Here is a 20586-nt window from a genome sequence, read left to right as displayed (position 1 = left end):
GGCAGTTGAGATGCTGAGCAGTTAAGAGGGAACTTTTGTGACAGACATTCTGATCTAATGGAGGGACCAAAGGCACCCATGCAAAAAAGCTCTTGAGAAACGGAGTTTCAGAGAAGCCTGGAATACTGTGGGGGCGGAGTCCTGAACAGAAGCTGCCACAGGGACCCAGCGCCCAGGATAGTGTCCTGCAGTGTGTGACACAGAGTGGAGCAGGAAGGGCTGGATTAAGGGATTCCCTTCCTCCCCCACCCCTTCCTGAGAACAGCTGCAGTCCAGCTATGAAGGAGAGGGATTCATTCAGAGATGACTTTGCCACGCTTTCCCCGTGCCCCCCTCCCCCAGCCATAGTACTCCTGCACCCTCCATCCTGACCCTCGGCACAGGCTTCAGTTGCTCCCTCAGTTTAAGTGGAAAACAGTGAGGCGGCTTTCCAAAGCTCACTGCTGACTAGTGACAGCAGTCTCTCAGTCCCCACATCTTAATTCTATAAAAACATGAAATTCTTAAAAAAATAAACACCTGGCATGCATGCTGACTGCGTACAAATGAGGACTTATTCAGAACAAAGAAAGAACAGAAGTTTCAGAAAACTCTTAGGTAAATGGCAAGATTCTGAAAGCTTAAATGTATTTGGTCATAAGTTTCACTAAAGAAGTACACATGAACAAAACTAAAGAAAACAAAGGGGCAGATTAGCAATTTCTCATCAAAAACCATATTTTCATTGATAGTCTTGTTCTTTCATGAATGGCCTCTGTAAGAAGCAAACCCATTAACTTAAACTGTCAATCATAGTTCTTATGATTGCTGTCAGGACTGCTTTATAATCCATCTGGGCTGCTGGGGTGTCCTTCGCTTTAGCATTCATTCTGCTGCCTTTGATTGACTTCAGTGAACCTTTCCAGAAGACGGATCGACCACTTATTTGCTTCTGACTGCAAAGCAACGGTGTGACAAAGCTAAGTGTGCTTACAACGAGAAACAACATGGTCAGGTGTTCCTCCTCCTCCTCACTGGGCAGCTTCTTTGTAAAGAATTAATTACCTTCTCCAAGAGCCCTTCCTGGAGCAGCCATGTGGGGGTAGGTGTCCTCCCTGTGAGAACACTTGTCAGAGCTCCATGCTCTATACTGGGACCTGACTGGAGTACTCAACAACAGGAAATGTACCCCAGTGCCCAGGACACAGCGAACACGGTTAGTGCTTTGAAGATACATACCATGACAAGGGAACCAGTAAAATTTAAGGTGTGCTATTATAAAAAAAACTTAAAAGAGTTTAGTCTTAGATTCAATATACAAAAATCTGCTTTACGCATATATCTCAAAGCATTAACAACGTATTAAAAGTTTTAGATACCTTGGTGTGTGCTCTGCGACATGCAATTTCATAAAAGAGCCACACACATGACCAGAAAGAAAAGCTCTTTGTACTCATTATATTACAAACGCAAATTATGCATATTTATTACTATAGATTTTCAAATGCTCTCTCTCCTAAAGGGAAAAGAAGAAAAGAAGCCATTGACAGGTACTGGCTGTGTTAACTACACCAGAGGGTACTGCTTTGGTTCTGCTCAGCACAGAAGCCATGGAATCTCTCAGAAACAGGATGCTCTGAACCTGGATTACACCAGCTAGCTGTCTCACACTCCCTAAATCTAATTGAATGATCTGATGGATTTCAGGCTTTCTACACGGTTGGTTTACATCTCAATGGCTTTTTCCCTGTGCTTCATCTTTGAGTCCATCGACAGCCTGAAATATTGTATTTCTGAAACAGTTCTGCTATTAGAATGTATCTGCAGGAAATGAGCAGAAAGCCAATGAACAGGCAGTCGCACTGGTGAGGGCACCGAGATGCTGTCCACATTTTGCAAGCTCATAACAAGTCACCAGCAACTCAAACAATAAATGAACCACAGGCTGTAAGTGTGCAATACAAAGAGCAAACACAGGATTTCATAGTTCAGGGAAAGACTGCTCAGGAGCCGCTGTGCACAAAGGTAGTAAAATCATCTAAGACCTGGGGTTTGCCAACACTTTCATTCCACTTTTACATCACTCTTTTCAACAGAGTTCATGATGATATATGTATGCTCTTATCAGTTTTTGAAGATACTTTGATAATGATTTTTTTTAAAAACTCTGTACTGGATTTGATGTGTAATTCCTGAAAAACCAAAAATAAAAATAAAACAACTAGTAAGAAAGTGAACCAGTTTCTTTAACAGGCGCTACCACTACCAGTATCCAGCATTACTCTTCTTTAGTTTCCGCAGCTTTTATGGCAAATGGGGTCAAATGGGGAATGTGAGTTCTTTACCTTAATCTGAAGAACAAGAAAGCAGCAGTGTGAAACTGCCAGAGAAGCCAGGTGGGTGTGCTTGCTCACACCTGCAATTCTAGTACTTGGAATACTGAAGCAGCAAGGTCAGCCATGAATTCCAGACCAGTCTGGGCTACAGAGAGACCCTGTTTCAAACAACTAAACCAAACTAACCTGAAATGTGGTGATACATTGTGTACCCTAATAAAATTTGTCTGAAGATCAGAGGACAGAACAAGCCACTAGATCAAACATAGAGGCTAGGCAGAGGTGGCACACACCTTTAATCCTAACACTCGAGAGGCAGAGATCTGTCTGGATCTCTGTGAGTTCAAAGCCACCCTGGACTACATGAGATTGTCTCAGTCTAGGAGAGAAACAGAGCCAGGCAGTGGAGGCACACGCCTTTAATCCCAGCACTTGAGATCTCACACCTTTAATCCCACTATGTGGGAAGCACACACACCTTTAATCCCAGCACTTGAGATCTCACACCTTTAATCCCACTATGTGGGAAGCACACACACCTTTAATCCCAGCACTTGAGATCTCACACCTTTAATCCCACTATGTGGGAAGCACACACGTCTTTAATCCCAGCACTTGAGATCTCACACCTTTAATCCCACTATGTGGGAAGCACACACACCTTTAATCCCAGCACTTGAGATCTCACACCTTTAATCCCACTATGTGGGAAGCACACACACCTTTAATCCCAGCACTAGGAAGGAAGTGACATGGCTGGGCGGAGAAAGGCGTATAAGGTGTGAGGAGACAGGAACTAAGGCCCTTTCGGTTACAGCTTTTTCAGGCTGAGGAGTCCTAGAGGTAAGACACGGCAGTGGCTTGTTCCTTTGTCTCCCTGATCTTTCAGCATTTACCCCAATATTTGGCTCTGGGTTTTTAATCAAAAGACCATTTAGTAATTCGAACTACACCTGAACAACACACACACACACACACACACACACACACACACACACACACAACAACCAAAACAACCTGCCAGTGAGTCAAGTGTGCAGAGCTGGTAACACGAGTCAGGCAGCCTGTACCCAATGACGCTCTTCAGAGGTATGTAAAGCAAAGAAAGAAACAACAAAAACAAACCCTGGAAATGCCAGCGAATTTAAAATTATTTTTACAATTTATTTTTAATTACACGTATGCATGTGTGTCTCTGTGTGGGTGTGAGGGTATATGTAACTTGAATACCCCTAAAAATCTTCTATAAGGAACATAAACCAGTGGGGTAGAAAGATGGCTCAATGGTTAAGAGCTCTTATGACTCATCCAGAGGACCCGGGTTTAGTTCTTAGAACCATGCTGGTCGGCTCCCAACCACCTGGAATCCAGCTCCAGGGGATCAGGTGCCCTCTTCTGGTCTTCACAGGCACTGGAATGTTTGTGGTCCACATAAGCCATGTAGACAGACAGACAGACAGACAGGCAGAGACACTTTGTCTCAAAAAATGACTATCACCACCAGCAGAAAGAAACAAAACCCAGAGAAAATATGCAATTTTGTAAGTTGTTACAAACTTGGAGGGTAGAATGTGGATGGAGCCAGCATTTGGGTCATCTTTCACTTAAGTTTTTTCCCCCTTATTTATATATTAGCTATACTTGTGTTTGAGTGAGAAAGTGTGAGTGCACACCCCTGTACATGATGCAGTGGTATGTGTGTGGAGGTCAAAGGTCAACTTTCAAGCGTCATGTTTTTCCTGCCATAGTCTGGGTCTCAGGGTCTGAACTCTGGTTGTTCTTGCTGGCCAATCTTTCTCTTTCAAAATGTGCCTGGTAAATCTACTCCTATACTGGTGATAATTAATAGATAATGCTAGGCTTGGGGAGAGAGTGGAACACACACTTGCAGCCCCGAGTAGACAGAGCCTGAAGCTCTGAAATGGTTTAGGCACCAGATCTGCCCAGACTCGTTCTCCCTGCCTTGCTAGTGAAGTAGCAAAGTGTAACTTCGAGTTTTCGAAAATTTGGGTAGATTTTGGAACTTTGTTTAAATTAGTTTCTGAATATTTATAGGCTATTTATTGTTTGTATAGTCTCTCAATTTAAATTTTTGTAAGCTCTTCTTTAAGAATTTATATATGTTCATCACTGATATACATATAAATATATACAAGAAACAGTAATTTTTATATTTTACTAGTATTAATAATGTACCTATAAATTTATAAGTAGACCCGCTAGGCTGTGAAAACTTGAATTACTCAACTCACTCACAGGCTAGAGAGGGAACAGAATAATCTTCAAGTCCATAGATAATGAACAACAGACAAAGGTGTCTGTTCCCATTTGTAAAGTTGTAAAGGGATAAGATAGTAAAACGGGGCTCACAGAGCATACTGGAACGGAAATAAAAGGCCCAAAGAACTAAGTGGTGAGGGACGAGAGGAAAGGCCATAAAGCACACGACCTCACGGCAATCCCACCTGTGCACTTGGAGCAGAGAGGCCATTCTTTCTTGCAGACATTGGAGACATACTGTGAAGACTTCCAAATGTTAAGAACCAGAAAGGCACAAAGACAGATCCTAAAAACTGGAAACATAGTCCTTTTACTTTACCCTGTATGGAAAAACATTCCGAGTTCTCGTCCATGAAACCTAATAGGAAATGTGTACCTTTTCAGAGACGGCACCTAAGAAAGAGAGATCCAACCAAAGCTTGTCTTGATGTAGTCTCACATGGATATCTGTAGAATTCTGATTTTGTTTTCACTCTGTTGTTTCCTTAACACTGTAACAAAGCCACTGTGGATGTCTTCCTTTGTGGATGCCTTCCTCACTGCTCTCTACACGCAAGCAGATGTCCAAATAAGCAAAAAAATACACCTTTACCAGGACACAGGGAAAGGTGCTTTTCCAGAAGGGCCAAAGCACCTCACTCTGCTACGGTCAGAGTGTTTGGAACCACCATAATTATTACCTTCAGAGCTAAAAGGTTTAGTTTTATAATAGAACTTAGGTGTGTGTGTGTGTGTGTGTGTGTGTGTATGTGTGTGTGTGTGTGTGTGTGTGTGTGCGCGCTTGCGCGCAGAGCTATATGTTGCTTGAGTTGGCCTTCAATTTGGTATGTAAAGAAGGATGATCTTGAATTATTGGTCTGTTTCCTAACTGCTGGGAGTACAGGGCTGCACCACTATGTCTGGCTTTCTTCTACAATATGAATGGGCAATAATTCATTCACTTTCATAATCCTTTGACTATCTGTTAAGTCTCTGAAAAAAAAATGCACAGACACTTCCTATATAATTTCATGAACTTAGAACATGGTCCAGTCTGCAGTGTCCAGTCACATACTAGAAGTTCAAGGCCTCTGACCTGAAGCTTTAGGATATATATATTTGTCCCTTCCTGGGTCTTAAAGCATTGTAAAGTTTTAAGTAAGTTTAAAGAAACCTTTCTATTTAAGGTATAGCTTCCAAAGTTCAAGAGTAACTAGTCTTTTCAAGTTATGCCAGGAGGCAGAATTTTTTACATTTCTTTTTTTACTTCACCCTAAATTTTCTATAATATATAAATACTCCAAAAAGAGGAAATATGAGCCAGGTGGTGGTGGTACACACCTTTAATACCAGTACTTGGGAGGCAGAGGGAGGTGAATCTCTGTGAGTTCAAGGTCAGCCTGGTTTACAGAGTGAGTTCCAGGACAGCCAGAGCTATACAGAGAAACCCTGTCTCAAAAAACAAACAAACAAAAAAAAAAAGAGGAAAGATAAGTAATTTTTAAGAAACAAACATCTCCAGATCTTTTCCTAACATATTTCAAGGAGTTTCAGTAATTATATATTATTTTAGTGTTTCAAGAAATAACTGTCATGGCTATAACATAAATTTATCTAATTACTGCTGATATCAAATCTACTGGCAAAACATGAAGTCCTAATTTAAAAAGAAAAAGCGCTGGAGTGTTAAATATGCAAGTTTCAATCACTGATAAGACATGATTAATCAGAAAGGAATTTTTGAGAAAGTGTCTTTCTAGAAAATACTACTATACTGATTGTTTTGTCATCTCCACCCCATGTTGTTTATTTTATGGGTAAGAGTGCCTTATGGACATCCGTCCACTTGTGCATGCTTGGTGCCCTGGGAGGCCAGGAAGAAGGCCTGTGTCCACTGGAACTGGAGTTACAGGCAGCTATGAGCGGCCATGTGGGTGCTGGGAACCAAGCCCAGGACCTCTGTAACAGCAGTGAATGCTCTAAACTGCTAAGTCACCTCTCCAGCCCCTTGACGGTTCTCCTTGATCACAGTGGTTTGTGGCCAAATTCCACAGCTTCCTTCTTACTTTGTCTGGTTGTCACTAAACTATCTTTTATATTTAGTACATCTGAGTGAGAACTACCAGGAGGGCTAAGTAAGCTTGCCTTTCCATGCAGGTAGGATGCTGGCTCAGCTAAACATGTAATGATCAGATGAGCCTTCAGGCACTCAGCAGTTTATTGCTTTCCCTTGGCAGTATGGCAGTCACAGCTCCACCTTTGGGGCACCTACTAAGCCACATATAGACAAAGGAGCGCTGCCACACAACCACAGTGGTGCTCTGGCCTGGACTTCCATCTTGGAGCAATTCCTCGTATCCCGCAAACTCCAGGACTGTGAGTTTAAACAGGCAGAGAAGCCTTCCTAGGGGTCTGCTTTTGATTTAAGCTGGTTTCTTAATTGGGTGATTATAGCTAAATGAAACTGAAAAAGACTTTGTTTTAAAAACACAAGGATGTGATTTAATCTCTTAACATCCATACTGCATACACAAACCACAGAAAGCAACTCATGTACAGCTTCTTGTACATAACCCCAGGAGACAGCCAAGCCCTTTACAACAAGCCTGCCATACCTGGAGCAGTTTGGTGACATATGCCTGTGCTTTCAAAATTTCATTCTACCTAACTTAAAAAGCGATTTTCATTTCCCAGGTGCATAGCAGCTAAGGGACTGAGGACAAAGATACCTGGGATCGTCGGGCGGTGGTGGCGTACGCCTGTAATCCCAGCACTCGGGAGGCAGAGGCAGGCGGATCTCTGCGAGTTCGAGGCCAGCCTGGTCTACAGAGCGAGATCCAGGACAGGCACCAAAACTACACGGAGAAACCTTGTCTTGAAAAACAAAAAAAACAAAACAACAGCAACAAAAGATTCCTGGGATCTTAAAGTATGAGGCTCCTAGTATACGACATATGGAACACTGAATGTGGGTAAAGCTAAGATCGGATAAGGCCTTATTCACAGTAATTACAACTTTTACTCTACATATCATATATTCATGGGACTTTCATGGATGAACATTTTGATGATTCATGAAATATTACTTTAGATTTAAGTTGCATTGAAATCCAGAAACATTAAATAATATGGTTATCTGTGGAATTAGGTTATTACAGATTTGTTACTCCTATTATAGCATGCACTTGATCTTTAAGCTCATACATTGTTACCAAGAGTAGTTCAGAATATGCACTGGTGTCATTCTCAAAATGTTAAGAGGGCCAAGCCACAGCAGCCCTCATGCATGCAGCACAGGCCACAGCAGCCCTCACACACACAGCACAGGCCACAGCAGCCCTCACACACACACAGCAGCCCTCAGACACACACACACACACAGCACAGGTCACAGCAGCCCTCATGCATGCAGCACAGGCCACAGCAGCCCTCATGCATGCAGCACAGGTCACAGCAGCCCTCATGCATGCAGCACAGGCCACAGCAGCCCTCATGCATGCAGCACAGGCCACAGCAGCCCTCACAGACACAGCACAGACCACAGCAGCCCTCAGACACACACACACACACACACACACACACACACACACACACACACACACACACACACACACGGCAGCCTCACGCACACAGCGTGGGCAGGAACAACTTCTTACTTGGGCTTAGTGAACTAACTAGAGCTGGGGAAGGAGAGATGAACTACCTCCTGCTTTTCTCACTGTCAGTGGTTTTTCTTTCGTCCCTGGCCCTGCAGGAAATCTCCTCCCCAGATGTACAATAAGACAGACAAAGTATGTTCTGTTACGAGGACGGGAAGACAGGCTCTTATTCCCGTCCTATAAATAGCTATGCCAAATCACAAATTATCTCTAATTACAGGGGATAGCTGTGGCATCTTTCTTTTCATAATCTAGCCATTTATACACTTTGATTTTTTTTTTAACTTCCATTTGGGTTTATTAACATCAAAGTTTGTCAGCATTTATCTGTTTTCAGGCATTTTTACCTGAGGCAGTAAGATTAAAAATGAAAAAAACAAAAAATGCCCCAACCTTCTCTGCATTCTATGAGAAAGCTTTACATTCGCATTGGTCTTATAGAGTTTCATGGTTATCACACTTTCTTTTATATTTTGCTGCAAAGTTCATTACCCGGGCATATCAATTTAAATGAACACAAATACACTCAGTACAGGCCAGCAAGTCTGTTTTACTCACTGGTAATATGTTACCATCTTTTTACTCCTTTGCCCCCCAATACACACCACAAATATAAAAGCACCATTTACTCCTAATGCTGTCCTGTGACTCTGTGATGTGCACATGTCTGCTGCCACTTACCCAACACTTTTTGGTTAGACGAGCATTCTGCTTTAGAGGATGGGAAACGGCCACACAGAGGACTTTGCTATATTCACTACCCGAACCCGACAGGAAACTCCAGGAAACAGGAGGAAACACTATTTCCGTCACGGGATCAGCTATGCTTCTGCATGAAGCATATAATGGGCCTGCTCCTCTCCAAACTCGCTGAGTTTCAGTCAAATGCATGACTCACTTGAAGCGCAACGCAGACCTCACGGCATTTTCACTGCCACAGCCTGTATGACTCGTTACCACCATTCCCTCTCTACTAGAAGCCTGTACCCAGCAACAGCACTTTTCGAAGGCACCACAGATCTTTCCAGTATCTGGTCAGCATAAGCAAACATCTGAACTCAGCAGAAGGGCAGCAGCAGAACCGGCGGGGTGAGGCTTACTTTTATCTTCCTAGATACCCTGGAACATTTGATTTATGACAGAAAGAAATTGAACTTTCTCTTATTTGAATGCCCAATGAAGCCTTGAAGTAGCTCCCCACAGAACTTTTATTATCCAGTGATGACGTAATACTTTTTAAGTCTACAGTGAAGAAATCTGACAAACACTTCCTCACCATATGATAAACTATTACCAGGAGGAAACTGTCCCCTACCTCACCTTCTGATCTAAAGCACTGTAAGGACACAGTGCGGTTAGTAGGAGTCCTAACCAAAGTACATAAACCATAAGGAAACAGCAACCAATTCTTTTAAGGGACAGTCTACAAAGCAACTAGCCACCACTCAGTGACAGGAGAAATGCTTGGAGAATGGAGATGGACTGAAGCTAAGAGGAAAGGCCCCCTGATTCTGAATTAAGTGTAGCCTTTTGTTCTTTTTCTTTCTTTCCTCCTCCCCCGCGTACCCCTCCCCCAACCCCTTTGGTTTTTTGAGACAGGGTTTGTGTGTATAGCTATCCTGGAACTCACTTTGTAGACCAGGCTGACCTTGAATTCACAGAGATCCAACTCTCCAATTCCCCAGTGCTGGAATTAAAGGTATGTACCACATACACGTTTTTTTGAAACAGGGCTTCTCTGTGTAGCCTTGGCTATCACGGAACTCATCCTGTAGACTAGGCTGGCCTCAAATTTAGAGATCTGCCTGCTTCTACCTCCCAAGTGTTGGGATTAAAGGCACACATTTTTTAAAAAAAGATTTATTTACTGATTATATATACAGTGCTCTGTACTGCATTTATGCCTGCACACCAGAAGAGGGCGCCAGATCTCATTACAGATGGTTGTGAGCCACTATGTGGTTGCTGGGAATTAAACTCAGGACCTCTGTAAGAGAAGCCAGTGCTCTTAACCTCTGAGTCATCTCTCCAGCCCTGGCACACACATTTTTGAGATGAAGTCTCCCTGTGTAGTGCAGGTTGGCCTCCTTGAACTCAGAGACACACTTGCTTCTGCCTTTCAATAACATGTTTTTGTTTTAAGAGTCTTTTCTGTACTCATGATTTCCTTTTTCCTAAGGATGATAATCTGTTAAACAATGAACATATCTTAACTGAAGTGAAGAAGTCATGTCTGAGTTCTCAAATTCTTATGCAATGATAAGGCATGTCTGCCACCAGGCGAAAACAAAGGTTTTGTAAAGCACCATGGGGTTATTCTAAGATGTATACAGGTTTCAGACATGTTAAAATGTGTGTTGGGAGGTGTTCTTGAATAGGTTAAAATATAAGTATAGAGGTGCTAGGATACTCAAATCTATTCTTAAAGTGATTTTTTTAAAAGTTATTTGGTATTCTGATAAGTAATATTTAAACAGTGAGCTAGATCACACTATAAAAACAGTCTGAGCTTCACAACTAGTAATATTGTTATAGACATTAGATTCTTATAAGAAATGCAAATGCTAATAGCATGAATAGCATCTCTGTGGATAGAATCAGGATGAGCAGGAGGAGATATACAGTGAGAATAACTGATACCAACAGAAACTAAGTGTCACTGTAGGTGTTAACATTTTAAAACTGAAGACTAATCCTAGCTTCCTAATACTTCTGCAGTCTGTCTTGATGTCCCTGAAATGCTCAATCATAGTAAAAAAATGAGGTGATATTGAAAGGCAAAATATATGTCTAAAGATACGGGTCATGGAGGTGATTATAGGGGACATAGATGCAAAAATCATACTAATGCATTATTTCTAAGGTATGCTGACATTTATTATTAATTTTATTATGCCTACCAAATATTTATAAAGATCTACCTTAAAGCATTTGTTGCAGGACATAAGAGGGCAAGTGTACATATGAACTTACAGCGACTGCTCCAGTGTGCACAAGAGCTGGGCGAGCTCAAGTCAGAAGAAATCCCAGCATGGAGGGAGAGAGGTATGGAGGGAGCTAGGCATCTGACTGCTGCTGGAAGGCTGAGAGTCAGTTTTCTTTTCTTCCTCTTCCTCCTCCTTCCTTCCTTCTTTTCTTTTCTTCTTCTCCCTCTCCCTCTCCCGGTTTGTTTTTGAGAGAGTCTTTCTACACTGCCTTGGCTATCCTGGAACTTACTATGTATTCCATGTTGTCCCAGAACTCACAGAGATCCACCTGCCTCTGCCTCCTGAGTGTTAGGATTAAAGGTGTGCGCCACCATTCCTGGCAACTATCAGTTTTCTTTAATGGTGTGTGTGGTAATCTGAATGTTTTGTCTTTTTTTTTTTTTTTTTCCAGAGCTGAGGACCGAACCCAGGGCCTAGCGCTTTGCCTAGCAAGCGCTCTACCACTGAGCTAAATCCCCAACCCCGGTAATCTGAATGTAATTGGCTCCCATAAGCTCACAGGTAGTGGCACTGTTAGAGGTATGGCCTGGTTGGAGGAAGGGTCACTGTGGGGGAGGGCTTTGAGGTCTCCTATGCTCAAGACACTGCACAGTGTCTCTGTTCACTTCCTGTTGTCTATGCAAGATGTAGAACTCTCAGTTCCTTCTCCAGCACCATGTCTGCCTGCAAGCTGCCATGTTCCACCATGATGATAATGGACCGAATCTCTGAACTGTAAGCCACCCAATTAAATGTTTCTCTTTATAAGAGTTGCCATGGTCATGGTGTCTCTTCACAGCAACAGAAATCCTAAGACAGCATGACACCTGGTCTATCAACTACACTTTCAGTACAGGCCCCATAGTTCAGCCACTGCCATCTTAAGCAGCTGTGATGACCTGCCAGAGGCCCTCATAAGATTGGGTCTGTTGAGTTCTCTCACAGGAAAGGAAGACCATCAGACCCTCCTCGAAGACTTCAGCCACTCCCTCCCACCTACACCCCACACTCTCAGCTATGTGTGATTGGGTCCCTGCTGTACCTGGCCTTGCAAGATGCTAGAGTATATGTAGGAGGCAGGAAGTTAATGAAGTGGGAGACTCCATCTTTGCAGTTTGGGGGAGGTTGACACCCATGCCAAGGTAGGACATTTCAGTGACATAGCTGTTTTATCATCACCCATGCTCCTGCAACGAAGCAAAACAAACTTACTAGTTCACTAGGCTGCACTGATGAACTCTTCCTTTGGTCTACCAGTGCTCTGTCTAGGGTGACTAGGTACTTGTTCACATCTCTTCAAAGTTCACATATCAAATCCTTGCTATCACTAGTCAACCTAGAGTTTCCTTGTCCCTGAAACCTGGCGGAACTGTCTTCACTCTACACCAGTTACCCGTGTATTGTTTCTCAACCCCTCAGCCACTGTTCTCAGGTCTGTTCTATGACTCTGGGGCTGGAATTTGTTAATTCTTCTCCTTTGCCAGCTGGAACAACTTCAGCCTGACAACAGAGGACAGTGGACTAAGACTGTAAGACACCAGAAAGAGAAAGGCATTTGTTCCTATGTCCCAGTCTGTCTTATTTGTTCAGAGATGGACCCCAAAGGCCCACATCAAAGGTTAAGGTCACTTCCAGCCGGTAGGTACAATGGTTTTGGCTGCACCTTCAGGAAAAAATCCTTCACACCACAGCATTTCCAAGAAGCTCTACCAAGCAGCTTCCATGGCAATTCCAGAGGGGTCTTGAGTCTCACACAAGATGCAGACATTATTCTATAACCTTCAGTTGAGGTGAGCAGTATTACACAATGCACGCATTTAACGAAAGATTAAAACATTTATTTGCTGATTCATGTTGTATGCATACACATGCACATGTTTGTGGAGGTCAGAGAGGAACTTGCAGGAATTAGTTCTCCCCTTTGCCATGGAGGTCTAGGGACAACTCAGGTTGTCAGGTTTGGCAAATGCTCCTTTACCCACAGATCCATCTTGCCAATCCCCAGCATCTAACCATCCTATAACACCCAAATATATTATTCAGTTGGCTTTTGTCATATGCCAGGACTATTTAAATTAAAAATAATTAGTTTGAGGTTAATTAGTGGAAGCCTCACAATTTAGTTGGAATAAAATCATTGATTTTACATAAATTCTAAAATTGACATTTGCGCTATTAAATGTAATAGCAAAAGACAAAATCTTGCTGTATAGAGACACATATAAATGCTAGTAATATTAAAATCTCAATTTCATATGGATAGGTAAAGGAGATGAAGTTTTACACTTTTGAGAAAATAACATAATTATTATTAGAATTATGGCTATATCAATTTATTTACTCATTTAGTTAATATTTATTGCATTTATATGCCAGTCACAATACACTTGTTGAACACAGAAGAAAAGAGTATAGTCTCATCTTCACTTTTTTCTACTGGGAACATGGCATGACATGCCTCTAGGGTTCCAAGAGTATCAGAGTTGATTTGGGACAATGGGGAATTGCTCTATGCTTCTGTCTAACCTTTCTATAAATGCCAGCTAAACCAAAGCCACTTTATTAAGCAGTGCAGTTCAGTTCATTCCATCACTGTTGTATGCACAAAATGCAGAGATAAAACAGACAGACAAATGCCCATTCCAGCAGAAGGCAAAATAAGTAAATAAAATAATTCCAAAAGGGAAGAAAAGAAGAACCTGATTAGTGGAGCAGAAGTTTTTAAGAATTTATAAATACAAATGCAACTAAACCTACTAAGGGGAATAAAATATGAATGAATTTATATAATAAGTGTGGACTAACTCCTCACTTTTACTTAGAATAGAGAAATGCAGTAATGTCTACTGTTAGGCCAAATAACTTTACTATTTAAATAGTAGAAGACAAATCTGTCACTGAGAAGCAAAGAAAATAAATCTGAAATGAAGCCAGGGAAACTGCTAGTATCCAATATTCTATATAACTTGACAAAATTTAGAAACAATTCACTTACTAATGAACCATAAACAAGTTCTACTACAAACTCTGGCAGGAGGCAGTATTGTGTTACCCTGTTGTACTCATTATACATTCTGAAACAGTACAGTCACATTTACATAAGACATGTGCAATTTAGATCTGTACAGCTTATCTTGTAAACCAGTCCCCTGATAAGGTGCCACCATTTCCTGATTACTGTGACAACTCTGTAACTCGTTTTTAATTCACTCATTTTTCTAAGGCCTTGACATTTTCCCACAGAGCAAAGCAAATATTATATAGCTTGATAAGATGGCAGGCTTCTCAGGGATTGCAAAATGATACTGAGATGCTGTAATAGGAAAGTAACATTTCTATTCAAGACAGAATTTAGAACGCTAGTGCCAGGCTTCTTAAATTTTCCCGTCCTGATCCCTTTTTCACCGAACTTTTTTGATAAGACCCTAGGAATAGAGATATGCAAAATAGGTATCCAAACCATTTGCTGACAGTAAACTATCAAGCTATCTGTCAACCACTGCTTTTTATACATACACTTCTACCATTTATTAAAGAGGAAAACACATTTTGGGGTAGGGATGGGAAGATGGCTCAGCTGTTACAAGAACTTGCAGCAAGTTAGGGGACCACAGTTCAGACCCCAGAGCTCATGCAGACACCTTAAAGGCCAGGTGAGCCGGGTGTGGTGGCCTGCCTGCAGTTCCAGTTAGGAAAGAAAGCAGACACGGGTTTCTCAGAGCAATCTGACTAGCAAGACCGCCCAGAATCTGCAAGCTCTAGGAAGATTCCTGACATCACTTCAGACCTCCACTTGTACCCATACCCATATTTACACACAAGCACACACTCTACACACATACATTAAAAAAAAAGAATTAAAAAAAAACCCAATGTTTTTTTGTTTTGTTTTGTTTTTGGACTTGATTGACACTTTGCTTTTCTAGTTATGCAAATACACAATATGCATAAAGACACATGAGCATTTAGGAGCACTTCAGAAACTGTTGGAAGTTAGGTCTTAATCCCAAATCAAAATTCATGTAATGACTTTTCAAAATCAGTAACCTAAATTTTTCAAAGCAAATATTTACACACAATACAATTACATATTATATAATAATTTGATACACACAGGAATGATGGTAGAAACATACTGAATGTCTCTTTTCTGTTATCAAACCACTATGTTTCTGTAAGAGTAGAAAACTGTACATACAGCAAAAAATACTGCAGTTCATAACACACAATAGTCTGGAATCTGAGCCAAAGTTGTGTGTTCAGAACAAGGTTCCGGTGAAGTCATATGTTCTAACACTGGCAAGCACTGCTAGAAACACCTGAGATTCACTGTGTATTTTATGTTTGAATTTTTTTGGCCATGGGTTTTTTTCCTGGAAAATAGAAACCTTTTATTCTTAGCAGGTTTTTTTTGTTTTTTTTTTTTTTTTTTTTTTTTTTTGTTTTTTTTTTTTTAAACAATCCCCCAGCCAGTTATGGCTCCATATGCAAGCCTGTATGAGGGTGTCACCCACAGTTAAGTAGTTGGTCCAGTGTGCCTTGTTTGCATTCCTAATTAGACAAGTTTAAATCACAGGCCACTGAAAACAAAGTAACCTCTTCACTGTAAGATGCTTTCTGTGGGGGTAGGAGCGTGTGTGCGCGTGCGTGCGTGTGTGTGTGTGTGTGTGTGTGTGTGTGTGTGTGTGTGTGTGTGTGTGCGCGCGCGCGCGCGCACCCATCCCCATGAGACTTTAGAACTCCTGCAATGGCTTCCTACAGTCCTTAAGATAAAGTCCTGCCACATGGCTTGTGTGACTTGATGATGTTCCAGGTCACTGCACACACCCATCTCATAGCTCACTCTTTTGCTGAGTCCAACTTTCTTGTAGCTTCCTGAGCAGGTAGGTATTCCCTTTACCTAAACCCCCCTCCTTTTTTTTGCCAAATGAATTCCCAAGCAGCCGGAGGACGACCATTTCTTTATCATCCCTTCAGGAAACCAGGAGTGTGCTGGGTGCTCTTCTGGGACCCTGCAATGGGCAGCCAGCATTTACAACAGTGCATTAAAATTGCCCCTGCTGTCATACTTTAAGGACAGAAGCTGTCTTTCTAACCCGACTCCTTGCACACACCCTTGGTACAAAGGATTTCAATAGTTATGAGAGGAGAGAAAGAAGGGTTCCAAACTGTCTGCTGCTTCATGACCTGGACAGCTACACTTACTCCTGTTGATCCCACACAAACCACAAGCTGTTGGTCACCAAGGAAAACAGAAAAGAGTAGGATGCCACGAACACAATTTCTCCACTTTTACTGGAAAAATCATTCAGTGTGATGAACGAGAATGAAGGCTATTCTCGATATTAACCCAGATCCACAAGTGGTACTGAGTAAAAGAAACAAAAGAAAACTGTGTGCACACATGTGCCCCAAATGGTGGAGGGGGATTAACAGGTCCCTTTATAGGAAAAGGCACACAAATCCCCACCTTAGGGGAGAGTTCTCAAGCCCCAGCTACACTGAACACACTAGTTTTCAGCCACTGTTGAGGAAGGAATGTCCACTGTGAGAGTAAAAGCATAAAAAACCCATTTTCAGTTCGTCCAAAGAGCAGACCAAGCCGACTTGTATCAACAGACCTTAGAAAGCCACTGATAATATGATTCTGGGTTACTTTAGCTAGGCTGAAGGTTACGGAATGGCAGAGAATGAAGAGGATAAGAGTTGGAGAAAGAATCCAAAATACTACACTGGTGTGAACTGTAAGGTGAAGGTAGTAATTTAAAGTGGAAATAGGATAGAAGGGAGCCAGAAAACAAACAAAACCAGAAAAAAAAAAAAACACCTTAAAATTCAAAGGAGGTTGAAGTGAAATCATCTTACAAATTGCTGAGGGCTTGTGGGTGGGAATTAAACTTGGTTCCTAGACAGTGAGTGAGTCACTGGCTGGAAGCGTTTTGAGTTAATAACAGGTCAGGGAATGTGACTACAAAGGCTGTGAATTGCAAAGTTTGAAAGTGTGGAGGGCTGGGGATGTAGTTCAGTGGTAGAGCACTTGCACGGTATACTGCACACTCAGCAATAGGAAAAAAAAGGTGAATTTATTATTCAAGGCACTAGTAGTTTCTAAGTTAAAATAACACCACGTGGGGAATTAACCTAAGGTTCTGAATAGGATGGAATCGAATATGCAAGCAGAAAAACCAATAATGAAAAATAAATTTGTTTGACATAAGATTAACAAAAATGTCAGGGCTGGTGAGATGGCTCAGTGGTTACGAGCACTTGCTGCTCTTGCAAGGGGCCTGAGCTCAGTTCCCAGCACTCCTGTGGTGGTTTACAAGCGCCTGTCACTCTAGTTCCAGGGGCCCAACGCCCTCTTCTGGCAACTGGGCACCGTGCCTGCGTGCAGGGTACACACATACATGCAGGCAAAATATTCATACACATAAAATAAAAATAAATCTTAGAAAAACTTAACAAAAAGGCTATATAGCATAAGAAGTTTTCTCCACCTCAAATCAGATGTGGTGCGAGGCTGGAGTCAATGCATGTATAAACTATATTGTATCTTCATACTAACAACATTTACCAACCTTTAATTTGTAAGGTTTTCTGCTCTTTTTGTTGTATTTTAATGTTTCCTGAGTTTTTCATTAGAACTAGATAATAGAAACCTAACAAATAAAGAAATAAAATAGTACCTTTAATTCTAAGAAAATTAAAACAAAACAAAAACACTGAAATGTCTCTATTTTAGGTAGTACATTCAAACTTCCCAATGTTTTTACACGGCGATACTTATCTTGAAGTAAGATAATTAACATTTGCACCCTAACAGCCCAGGCGTTAAGAAAAATTGTCTTGCCGAGTAGGCGGGTGACCCCCTAAAACATTAAGGCTTAAGACTTAGTAGTCATTAGAACATCTAAAATCTGTAACTACCAACTGTTCCAACTTTTATAGTTGATATTTTCAAGACTGGAAAAAGTCTTGACGCCTTTAATCCCAGCACTCGGGAGGCAGAGCCAGGTGGATCTCTGTGAGTTTGAGGCCAGCCTGGGCTACCAAGTGAGTTCCAGGAAAGGCGCAAAGCTACACAGAGAAACCCTGTCTCGAAAAAAAAAAAAAAAAAAAAAAAAAAAAACGAAAAAAAGGTTAACGAGGGTCCCTCCTGGGGAGGCAGGGGTCGCCCAGCACCCGCAGATCAGAACGCCCCTTCTCCACCAGGTGGGCAGGGGCGTGGCGAGGCAAACGCCCGCCCCGAGCCACGCCCACACGCTCCCCAGCGGGAGCGGGGGCGGGGGCGGGGGGGGGCGGGGAGGGGCTGCCACCCTCCTCCTCCCGGGCCCTCCGGGCACGCGCAGCGCTCTGGGGTCTCCGGGGCCTCCCGCCCAGGGGCGCCTGAGGGCGGAGCTGTGCCGAGCCCGTCCCGTACCTGCGCCAGCACCTGAAGGCTGCCCTCGCGCGCGGCTGCTTGCACGCGGCCGTGGTGCCACACCGCTCCTGCCCCTGCCAGGGCCACGCCGGCCACAGCCGCTGCCAGGGGGCCGGGACTCGGGACAGCTCGTCGGCCGGCCGCGAGCCCGCGCCGCAGCCTTCCGCCCCAAGCCGCCAGCCGAGCGCTTCTCCCCGCCGCCGCCGCCGCCGCCATCTTTGCGGAAGCGCCTGCGCGCCGCGCCCCGCCGCCCCACCTCCCGTGGCCGGGGAATTCACGAGTGGCTTGGCTCTCGCGAGATCTCGGCCCGGGGTGGGGGTAGGGCCGGCCCTTCCGCGTGTGAGCTAGGTGTGGTTGTCCCCTCGACGTTTAAGAGTGGTTGGAGGTGACCCTCCCGTTCGGGTGACAGGTTCCCAGGCAAAGGACATGAGTTAACTGGAAGGTTGTACAAACAAGTCGGGGGCACCATCCCAATCCAAGACAAGGCTGGAGGGATGGGTCGGAGGTGAGAGGACTTACTGCCCTTCCAGAGGACCAGAGTTCGATTCCAGACTTAAAGCCACATGTAACCCCAGCTCCAGGGGATCCAGCGCCCTCTTCTGGCCTCTTAACACCGCCCCCCCCCATAAAAATAAAATTAAAATTAAAAAAGAAGGGAAGTAGGGTGGAAGGCTATGACTATGTATATATCAGACAAGCTAGATTTTAAAAGGGGGGTGGGAAGTAAAAGGGAATAAGTCGGAAGGGTGTTTGATGATAAATACGGAGACAAATTCGTTTTAGCATGACTTTTCATTTGCCAGACTTCTCTGGAAAGTGGATGTCATTGTTAAGTGGGTACTTTTGGGTCTGTAGAGGGAAACACTTCTAACAATAAGCGGTAAAGAGTGTTAATAAAGTATCACTGTGAGCATGATCGCGACAGTAGAATCCCATCCTCAAAAGTGCCTGGGGTCTGGGCTGAAAAGTTCTGCATTTTCTGCATTATATTTGCCCTAAATGGCACATGTCTGGCTATATTAAGAGTTACTTGAGCCAGAAAGTTGGTTCAGTGGGTAAAGGCACATCGTGCCAAGCCTGACTACCTGAGTTGGATCCTCAGGACATACATGGTGGAAGGAGACAAGAGACTCCTACAAGTTAGTTTTCCAACTTTCTGGTCTATGCACAGTTCCAGGCCACCCATGGCTACATAGTGAAATCCTGTGTCAAAAGAAAATAAGGAGTGTGTGTGCATGCTCACTCTTACAGATTTACATTTTTGCACCTAAGCAAACTTTAAATTTTATTTTTTAAGACTTACTTTTTTATTTATGTATGTATGTGCATGTGTGGTATATATGGCACATATGGGTGGGTGCCCTCAGAGTCCAGAAGAGGGTGTTGGATCCCCTGTAACTGGAGATAGAGGCAGTTGTAATCAACCTGATGTTGGGAATGGAACCCTGGTTCCCTGAAAGAGCAGCAAGAACTCTTAGCTGATGAGCCTCAGTCTCCAAAATTTGGTTTTTAATTGCAGTTAAATGTACACGATGCTAGTATTTTACACATTTGAGTGTAAAGGTCAGTGGCATTAAGTCTTATACACTTGTTATACAAAATCTATCATCCATCTCTGGAGTTTTTTTCATCTTGCAAAACTGACTAACACTTCTCAAGGGTCTTCCCCTGTTTGTCCCCTCCTCATGAGTTCCTGGTCTTTCATTTCTATTAAGTAATATCTGATTCAGACTTGTGACAAAGATTTTCTTCAGAACTTCCAGACAAAGCCACTGTATTTTAAACAATTGCTATTTACTGAATGTTCCATTTAAATTTTGTTCTTACAAAACATTGACTGATAGCTATGATCCCACCTGGGACTAACAGCAGGTGCACACTATGCCATGTCCCTGTCACCGGGGCCCCACTTGTCTTCCCTAGACCAGATGTAGACCAGCACCTCAGTCCTGGTTGTGCTTTTGTGG

General features: G+C 42.9%; 1 protein-coding gene across 2 annotated transcripts in view; it reads right to left on the bottom strand.

Annotated features, from left to right (window-relative positions):
* The window catches only part of Micu2 (mitochondrial calcium uptake 2), a 112574-nt gene extending 93724 nt beyond the window's left edge, over positions 1–18850 (bottom strand). For both annotated transcript variants that reach the window (XM_052733086.1, XM_052733085.1), the window contains exon 1: positions 18620–18850. In XM_052733086.1, the coding sequence (XP_052589046.1) occupies positions 18620–18835 (216 nt within the window). In that variant the 5' untranslated portion in view covers positions 18836–18850. The remainder of the gene's footprint in view (positions 1–18619) is intronic.
* Between the last annotated feature and the right edge of the window lie 1736 nt (positions 18851–20586).

This window comes from Peromyscus californicus, unplaced genomic scaffold (genome assembly GCF_007827085.1).
Source record: "Peromyscus californicus insignis strain IS unplaced genomic scaffold, ASM782708v3 Scaffold_12__1_contigs__length_115047231, whole genome shotgun sequence".
NCBI classification, from domain to species: domain Eukaryota; kingdom Metazoa; phylum Chordata; class Mammalia; order Rodentia; family Cricetidae; genus Peromyscus; species Peromyscus californicus.
The sequence above is the reverse complement of the archived record's forward strand: the minus strand, read 5'-3'. Positions and strand labels throughout refer to the sequence as shown.